Here is a 10,015-nt window from a genome sequence, read left to right as displayed (position 1 = left end):
TTTTTTTTTTTTTTTTTTGCGGTACGCGGACCTCTCACTGTTGCGGCCTCTCCCGTTGCGGAGCACAGGCTCTGGATGTGCAGACTCAGCGGCCCTGGCTCACGGGCCCAGCCGCTCCGTGGCATGTGGGATGTTCCCGGACGAGGGCACGAACCCGTGTCCCCTGCATCGGCAGGCGGACTCTCAACCACTGCGCCACCAGGGAAGCCCCTTTCCAGATTTTTAATGACATAAACCCTGCATTTACTGAGTACCTGATGTGTCAGGCACCAAGCAAGGGTGCTTTTTTAAATAAATTAAATTAAATTAATTAATTAATTAATTTTTTAACATCTTTACTGGAGTATAGCTGCTTTACATTGCTGTGTTAATTTCTGCTGTATAACAAAGTGAATCAGCTATACATATACATATATCCCCACATCGCCTCCCTCTTGCGTCTCCCTCCCTCCCAGCCTCCCTATCTCACCCCTCTAGGTCATCACAAAGCATCTAGCTGATCTCCCTGTGCTATGCAGCAGCTTCCCACTAGCCATCCATTTCACATCTGGTAGTGTATATATGTCGCTGCTACTCTCGCACTTCGTCAGAGCTTCCCCTTCGCCCCCTGTGTCCTCAAGTCCGTTCTCTATGTCTGTGTCTTTATTCCTGCCCTGCAACTAGGTTCATCAGCACCAGTTTTTTAGATTCCACGTATGTGTGTTATTTGTTTTTCTCTTTCTGACTTACTTCACTCTGTATGACAGACTCTAGGTCCATCCACCTCACTACAAATAACTCAGTTTCATTTCTTTTTATGGCTGAGTAATATTTCAGTGTATATATGTGCCACATCTTTATCCACTCATCTGTCAATGGACATTTAGGTTGCTTCCATGCCCTGGCTATTGTAAATAGAGCTGCAATGAACATTGTGGTACATGACTCTTTTTGAATTATGGTTTTCTCAGAGTATATGCCCAGCAGTGGGATTGCTAGGTCATATGGTAGTTCTATTTTTAGTTTTTTAAGGAACCTGCATACTGTTCTCTATAGTGGTTGTATCAGTTTACATTCCCACCAACAGTGCAGGAGGGTTCCCTTTTCTCCACACCCTCTCCAGCATTTATTGTTTCTAGATTTTTTGGTGATGGCCATTCTGACAGGTGTGAGGTGATACCTCATTGTAGTTTGGATTTGCATTTCTCTAATGATTAGTGATGTTGAGCATCCTTTCAAGTGTTTGTTGGCAATCTGTATATCTTCTTTAGAGAAATGTCTGTTTCGGTCTTCTGCCCATTTTTGGACTGGGTTGTTTGTTTTTCTGATATTGAGCTGCATGAGCTGCTTGTATATTTCAGAGATTAATCCTTTGTCCATTGCTTCATTTGCAAATATTTTCTCCCATTCTGAAGGTTGTCTTTTCATCTTGTCTATGGTTTCCTTTGCTGTGCAAAAGTTTTTAAGTTTCATTAGGTCCCATTTGTTTATTTTTGTTTTTATTTCCATTTCTCTAGGAGGTGGGTCAAAAAGGATAAGCAAGGGTGCTTTTTATCCTGTCAGCCCCTTTTTGCTTTGCAACGATCTCTTTTAACCCTCATGCCACCCCAGTGAGGAAAGTATTATTATCATTGCTATTTGACCGACAGAGAACACCGAGGTTGAAAACTTGCTCAAGGTCACCCACCCAGAAAGGTGCCAACACCAGAATCCTAGCCCTAAAATCGTTACAGTCTCTTCTACACAGGCTAGATGCCATGAAGGACAGGAAAGAGGGCCATCCTCCAAGCACACAGCACTCCTCCCTCTCGGAGCTGCTGACAAAGACATTGTGTCCTCATCCATAACATGGGCATGAACATAACTACCCCACCAGAAATGCAGTGATGCTCCTGTGTGTTTCTCTTGCTACTTGGTTCTCTAGAGGGGCTCAATAACCTGCAACTGCAATTAATGCTAATCAGGAAGTCGACCCCTTTCCCCAGGGCAGGTGGGAGCCACTGAAGGGTTTAGAGGGCGGGAGGCAGGCTGACTAGGCTGACTCCCAGCTTTTTCCCATCCACAGTGGCCCAAGAGGAGCTGGTGGCTCTGCAGAGTAAACTGCATGATGTCACACTGCCCAACTTCAGTGGGGACGCCAAGATCAAATACCTCGGCAATGTGCACTATGAATTCCACAGGTGGGGCTCTGAGGTGACTGGGCAGGGGCCGGGGGGTCCGGAGAGGAAGGGAGGGAGAGCCCCAGGACTGGCTCGGGACATCTCTGGGGCAGACGGTGGGATGGTTCCTCGCAGAATTCAGAGGGAAGTTCTGGGAGGAACTTGGGCCCCTTCATTCATTCATACAACAAATATTAACGAAGACCCGCTAGCTGTGTGACCTGAGCCTCAGCTTCCTTATCTGTAAAATGGGGATAACTTGCTGTCTCTTTGGAGTGATAATCCAGGCTCTGGCCTGGCCACTGGATGTAGCCTGGAAGGGAAGCTAGACCTTAAACATTGTTTTAAATAAACCTTAAATTTTAGACGTAGTAGCCCTCTTAGCCCTGAGGTTGGCACATCTGGAGGAGTCAGCTAAAGTTTCCTGGACGTTGGTGGCATTTGAGCTGAGTCTTCAAAGGCTATTTAGACCTGAGCAGCTGATGCTTTTTTTAAAAAAGGCAACAAACACTTTTTGAAGGATTGACAATGGAACGGGGGCAATTGAGCCCACGGCTCATCACGCGCCTCTCTGCTCACCACTGACGGCTTCATTCAGTCCTTTTTTTATTCAGTCCATCAATAAACAGCTATTGGGCACCTACTGTGTACTGGGCAAAGAAGATGGAACTTGACCATTCTCTTCCCACTGATGGCTCCACAATCCATGTCATCTTGGTTTGCTTCTCTCAGCCCTTTTGTGTCTCTTCTTGAGGCTGCCTTCGGCCTCTTCTGAATCTGATTGCCCCACCTGGAGGTGTGGAGGAAAGGGATGTTGGGGTGCATCTATGCACCCTACTCAGGATCCCAGCCAGGGGCACATGAGCTCTGATCCTGACTGTGCAGCTTTGGGCAAATGCATCCCTTCTGAGAGGTTCTATGTCCCCCTCTGTAAAGTACTTGGCATGGCTGCCTGGTCAACGCAGTGCACACAGCAGGTAAGCGTGGGGAGCCAGAAGCCTGTCTGATGCAGGCTCAGCTGGCCTAGTCCCCGTAGGATGGGGGCGAGAGCAAGACCCCTGCTGAGGCTGGACCTGCCTCTGCCTCCGGGCTGATGCCGTTTCTGTGGGTCTCTCTCCAGCCTGAACATCCACAGCTGTGAGCTGCTCGGCTCTGCTCTGAAGCCCCTCCCCAGCCACGGCCTGCATTTCTCCATCTCCGACTCCTTCATCAGAGTCAAGGGCAAGTGGAAGGTGCGCAAGCGGATACTGTAAGTTGACTCTGCTTCCAGGCCCTCGGAACCTCGGCTTTGGCTTTCATTCCACCCTTCCTGGGTCCAAGGTGTTCCTAGCTTCCCCCATAGCAGACCCCAAGGCAAGAATTCAAGTGCAAGTACTTTATCTGCGGAGCGACCTAAGGAAACATAGAGGGGCTGTGCAGAAGTGAGGTGGGAAAGAAGGAGGTCAGCTTGGCAGCTACTGGAGCTCAACCCTCCCGGGGACCCCTGGGGACAATGTAGGCAGAGCACACCTCTGAGGTACCCCAACCTCCTGTTTGCCATTGGTCAAGGGTAGCTCTCAGGGGCACGACCTCTCCAGCACTTTGAACTGTTCTCTGACCTCTGAGGTCCTTGGATGGAAGGTGGGTGAGTCTCCTTGGGCTGCCATAATGAAATGTCACAGACTAGGGGGTTCAACCAACAGAAATTTATTTTCTCACACTTCTGGAGGCTGCAAGTCCAAGATCAAGATGTGGGCAGGTTTAGTTTCTTCTGAGACTTCTTTCCTGGGCTTGCAGATGCCTGCTCTGTTGCCATGTCCGCACGTGGTCAACCCTCCATGAGCCTGCACCCCTGGTGCTTCTCTGTGTGTCCAAATCTCTTCTTAGAATGACAGATTGGACTCTAGCCCACCCTAATGGTCTCATTTTAACTGAATCACTGTCTCAAATACAGTCACATTCTGGTTACTGAGAGGACTTCAACATTTGAATCTGGGGGGGACACAGTTCAGCCCATAACAGGAGGGCAGCTATAGGTGACCTGGCCATATAGACACTGGAGACCTGCCCTGTCCTACACAGTAGCCTCTGGCCACATGTCCTTACTGAATACATGAAAAGTGGCTGGAACAAATGGGGATCTGTCGTAAGTGTGAAACACCATATTTGAAGATTCAGCACATAAAAGAACATAAGAAATCTCATTAATAATTTTTACATTGATCACATGTTGAAATGATAATCATATACTATTAAAATGATTCTCACCTTTTTCCTTTTGCTTTTTTTAATGTGGCTACTAGAAAATTTGAAATTACCCATGTAGTTCACATTATATTTCTGTTGGACAACACTGCTTTAGAAAGATGCTCAGTATATAGGTCACCTATATTTGCATATTTATTCAATTTCCATGACAGGAATGAGGCCATACTCTTCAAGATCTCTTATATGAGCATATGAATATCTACCTCATTCTTTTTATAAAACTTGTTTTTAATGTAACTTTTTTTAAGATTTTTTTTTCTTGATGTGGACCATTTTTAAAGTCTTTATTGAATTTGTTACAATACTGCTTCTGTTTTATGTTTTGGTTTTTTGGCCACGAGGCATGTGGGATCTTAGCTCCCCGACCAGGGATCAAACCAGCACCCCCTGCATTGGAAGGGGAAGTCTTAACCACTGGACCTCCAGGGGAGTCCCTGTAATATTTTTATTGAGGTGAAATTTACATAACATGAAATTAACCATTTTAAAGTATACAATTCAGTGGCATCTAGTACATTCACAGTGTTGTGCAACCACCACATCTACCTATTCCCACAATATTTCCATCACCCCCAAAGATGCTCCATACCTATTAAGCACTAACTTCCCATTTCCCCCTCCCCCAGTCCTGGGCCACCACCAACCCGCCTCTGTCTCTATGGATTTGCCAATCTGGGACATATAAATGAAATCGTATAGTATGTGACATTTTGTTTCTGACTTTTGTCATGTAGCATAATATTTTTGAGGTTTATCCACACTACAGCATGCATCAGTGCTTTATTCTGTTGTATGGATGGGTAATATTTCACTGTATAACTAGACCACATTTGGCTTCATTCTTTTTAAAGGCTGCATAGCATAGATGCCCACAACTTATTGAACCTATCCCAACTAGTTGACATTTAAGGTTGTTTCCTCATTTCTTGCTGTTACCCATGACGCTTCAGTGAGCTGCCCCACACATATATCTTGACTGGACGAGCCACAGAGTAAAGACTTAGAAGTAAAATTACTGGGCCAAAGATCTGTGGTTAAATCAGGATAGATCCCACCAGCTTGTGTTCTAGATGTGCTTTCCCAACCAGTGTTCTGTTTTCCCGTATCTTCACAAGCACTGGGTATGAAAACTTCTAAACTTTTTTTCAAACTGCTAGGTGAAAACTGGCATAATTGTTATTTTCATTTTTATAACTTCTCATGTGCTTATTTGCAATTGAAATTCCTGTTCATATCTTTGATCCCTTTTTTTCCCTTTTGTCCTTTCCTTATTTCTTTGTATAGGCTTGTTCTTTGTGTATTAAGGAAATTAACTCATATATTAGCTCACAAGTTACAGAAATTAGCTCTTTGCCTGGATCAAGAAGCAATTTTTTTTTTTACTTTGCATGTGGCATTTTTTTGTTGCTGTTCACTAAAGTTTTAATTTTCAGTGCTAGCAAGTTTATCCACCATTTCCTTTATGGCTGCTGAGCCTTAGATCTAACCTAGAAAGGCTTTTGCCCATCCCTGACCATAAGTAAATGAACCCAAGCTTTCTTCTTGATCTTTTACGGTCTTATTTGTAATATATCTTTGCTTTGTAATAAATATTTGTAATAATTTTTGTAATTAAATTTTTACTGCAGCTTCACTTATTTGGGGGTAAGAATTGAGATTTATATTTTCCCCCCAAATGGTGGCCGACCCTAGTCTAGGAATCAATTAATACTTCTCTTATCTCCTCTAGGAAACTAGACGGCTCCTTTGACGTGACGGTCAAGGGCATCACCATTTCAGTCAATCTTCTCTTGGGCAGCGAGCCGTCTGGGAGACCCAAGGTCGCTGTTTCTAGCTGCAGCAGCGACATCCATGATGTGGAGGTGCACATGTCAGGAGATTTGGGGTACGTCACCATCGGGACACTCACCAGCTTGACCCCTGACTGCAGCCAGAGGCCCATCCAGCCCAAGGCCTGGTCACTGATAAGCATGAGGGTCCAGGCGTAATGCATGGGTATATCACGTGAACTTGGAGGTAATTCTTTGGGGGACCTGCTGAAATTAACAGAAGCAGATTTAAGCTCGGAGTACTGGTGTGCCATTTCCACCAAAAGACAAACTTCACCACCAACAGGCAAGTGCAATTTGGCTACTGAAGAAACACAAAGGCTTTTGGCCAAAGGAGAGTTTGTGGAAAATATATAAACCCTTGAGCAAGTCTCTTCAAGTCTCAGTTTTGTTGATTAGAAAAACATGGATTCTCCAGCCCCTCCCCCAAATCTACTGACTTTGGCGCACAGCACGGGGCTGGGATGCCATATGCACTGAATCAGTGAGTGTGCTGGGAACTGGGACTCTGCATATTCAACCCATCCAGGATTCTGGGACACAGCAGGGGACCAGAATGGGGTGGGGAGGGCTCCCTTGGGGACTGGCCTGGCTCTCCCTACTGCCCCACTGTCTCTGCATTCAGTGGCACACAGCTGATCATCCATTGTGCTTCTCTCCCCAGGTGGCTGCTGAATATCTTCCACCATCAGATCGAGTCCAAGTTCCGAAGAGTATTGGAGAGCAAGGTAAGAATGTCCAAGTGGCTGGCGCTGCTGAGCCACTCAAGGGGCTGGGCCCAAGTCCTTAATGGGCTCTGGCCTTGAACAGCCCTAGGGGCTGTCCCAGGCACACTTGGGCTCAAGGCCCAGAGAGGACAAATCAAGGTCATGAAGCTGGTGTGCAACAAAGCTGCGGGCAAAACGTAGGTCTCTGGACTCCGAGTCTATCCAGTTAGACAGAAAGTGGTTAGATGCTTGGCCAAGGGTAAAACAGCAGGGTCCAAATGGAGACACCTGCTTGGCTTTGCTCACTGCCCGCCCTGGCCCTGCAGGCCACAAACGCAAAAAAGAAAATCAACACTTAGGTGGCTGCAGAGACCAAGCAGGAAACTTTGGGAGTGTGTGGACCAGGTGGGAGTTCTGGTTCCTACCTGGGCGATGAGCACCTGCTTTGTACGCGGAAGCAGCAACAGAGTGTCAGTTCTTCCCATTAAAAAAATTATGTGAAATCTCCAAATTTTGGAATCTCTGGCTCAAAGAAAGAGGTTTCATGTTAACTTTCAGTTCTCGCACTCACTCACTTCACCCCAAAATCCCATTTCTGGGGTATCATATACCTGGAGCTGTGTCTGTGACTGTGCTTGGGAAGGAGAAAGTAACAGAGGAAAAAACAGGCGCACACACCGCTCTTGGTACAACATATGGTTTGGCTTTGAGTGCCTCCTGGTGGTTGAAGAGAGAATAGCATGCAGACCCCACAGATTGGATGTAGCAAGCTGCCTTCTGTTCCTTGTCTTATCCTGGTGTCCTGGGGTCTAGGTGAGCTTGGGAAATATGCCAGCCTCCTTCTCAAGCACCCCATTGCCACGTTGCCATGCCTTTCTGAGTGGGACATAATATTCTTCAGTGGTTTGGATTTATACTCCCCTGTTGATGATGGAGATAATAATGATTAATAATAATAATATATAAAAATAGTATCATAGTACAATTAATAATAATATAATAATTATCAGGGTAATATGTTACCCTGATAATTATTATTTTGATAAATTAATATAATTAATGTTATACAGAATGTGTCACGCTATATAACTATTCTTATTTATAATAATAATGGTGGCTATTTGTTGAGCCTGTGGTTTGGCTAAGAATAATGTACTAATCACTTCACATAGGCAATGCCGCTGGATCTTAACCACAGCCTCTGAAGGAGATACCGTTTCCCACGTTTGAGGGAGAAGGCTCTGAGTGTGGAGTAACTTGTTCAGTGGTCACCTTGTTGACAGGAGGCTAGGTCAGGATTTGAATTTCCTGGAGCTGGGAGCAGCTTGTACCAAAGGCCTTGTGGGGGCTGGTGTCTCAGGAAAGATGGAGATCTCTCTCCCCTGACCCCTGATCTTTTTTCTTAAATTTATTTATTTATTTATTTTGGCTGCGTTGGGTCTTTGTTGCTGTGCATGGGCTTTCTCTAGTTGCGGTGAGCGGGGGCTACTCTTCGTTGTGGTGTGCGGGCTTCTCGTTGCAGTGGTTTCACTTGTTGCAGAGCACGGGCTCTAGGCGCAGGAGCTTCAGTAGTTGTGGCACGTGAGCTCACTAGTTGTGGCGCGCAGGCTCGGTAGTTGTGGCGCACGGGCTTAGTTGCTCAGCCGCATGTGGGATCTTCCCAGACCAGGGCTCAAACCCGTGTCCCCTGCATTGGCAGGCGGATTCTTAACCACTGCGCCACCAGGGAAGTCCTGACCCCTGATCTTTATAGGGCTTCGGAAATCTCCTCCCAGGGCAACTAAGAGCCTGGTGCAGGACCGTTCAGCTTCCCCATTCAGGGAGGGATGCGGTATCTGACTAGCAGGGCTAAGAATAATGAGTCCTTGCTGAGTGCTTACTCTCTGGGCCATACACACTCATCATCTTATAACCTCACCCCACCCCCGCCAAACACCCTGGAAAGCACTGGGCCTTGTCACTGTATCCTGAGGTGAGGACCCCAAAGCAGATAGAGATTCTGCAAAGGTCACACAGCCAGTGGAGGCTGAGCAGGATTTGAACCCAGGTTTTCAGACTTCCGTACTACACCCTTAACCACTGCCCCAGCCTGCCTCTCTGGGAGACCTTACTGCGTGTCTGGAGCCGAAGCACCTGAAGGCCTCCCTTCCCCCATTGGGTGAGGTCAACAGAGTTTCCTGGCTCCTTTGAAACCAACCACGAAGGTTCCTCACCACCTCTTTCCTTTATTTCCGGCAGCTCCTCGCTACCAAACTCTTCTACCAGGAACTAGGCCAGCTGCAAAGGGAGGTGAAGATTTCACCCCTTGTCTGCCCAACCCCCAGCCTAGTCCTTCCCCACAACCCTGTGCCTGGTTTATGCCTGCTCACCCTTTAGCTGGCCCTTAAAATGCCACCTCTTCAAGGGAGCCATCGGTGACTCCTTCACTAGGCCAGGACCCCATCCATGCTCTTGGAGCCCCCTGCCCACGTGCCCCTCCCTCCACTGTATCTGTGCATCCGTTTGCACCACAGGTGATAGCTGGTTAATCAAAAAAGCTGTTTAAAGTGAGGACTCACTCGTACACACCTGAACAAAGAAAATATTTCCATATGAATCCAAATGCTTTAAGATACAGTAAATGTAAATTCAGTTGACCTAGGCCCAGAACTGTTCTTTATAAACAGTCTCTTGATTGGCATTGCACTGTCCTTCTTTCATTCAACGTGCATCCGCTACAAATTCCAGCTCAGATTTCTTTAACCACAATGAGAATCTAAAGACATTTGCAAAGCAATCCCAATGCAGAATCCTTCTAGATTTTTATGATTGTCTTCCTTGTAAGCTTTTCTGGTCCAAACCAATTTACCAGCATTTTCTTTAAGCAACTCACCTTTCCAAAACACTTACCATAGGTTTGTGGGAATTCCCTGGTGGTCCAGTGGTTAGAACGCCACGCTTTCACTGCCGAGGGTGTAGATTTGATCCCCGGTCAGGGCACTAAGATTCCTCAAGCCCTGAGGCATGGCCCCCCCCAAAAAAAGAAGGAAAGAAAACATAGGTTTTCATAGAAACAACTCTTGTCTCAGTATTTCATGGGTTTACATAAGAAATA

At 46.4% G+C, this 10,015-nt stretch overlaps 1 protein-coding gene across 1 annotated transcript in view; it reads left to right on the top strand.

The window, feature by feature from the left end:
• LBP (lipopolysaccharide binding protein) overlaps positions 1–10,015 on the top strand; it is a 28,884-nt gene that overhangs the window by 2,313 nt on the left and 16,556 nt on the right. The window contains exons 2-5 of the mRNA XM_007447711.1: positions 2,045–2,159; positions 3,259–3,387; positions 6,115–6,270; positions 6,879–6,942. Coding sequence (XP_007447773.1) covers positions 2,045–2,159; positions 3,259–3,387; positions 6,115–6,270; positions 6,879–6,942 — 464 coding nt within the window. The remainder of the gene's footprint in view (positions 1–2,044; positions 2,160–3,258; positions 3,388–6,114; positions 6,271–6,878; positions 6,943–10,015) is intronic.

Source organism: Lipotes vexillifer, unplaced genomic scaffold (genome assembly GCF_000442215.2).
Source record: "Lipotes vexillifer unplaced genomic scaffold, Lipotes_vexillifer_v1.1 scaffold397, whole genome shotgun sequence".
In the NCBI taxonomy this organism is placed as follows: domain Eukaryota; kingdom Metazoa; phylum Chordata; class Mammalia; order Artiodactyla; family Lipotidae; genus Lipotes; species Lipotes vexillifer.
This window is presented reverse-complemented; position numbering and strand designations above follow the sequence as displayed.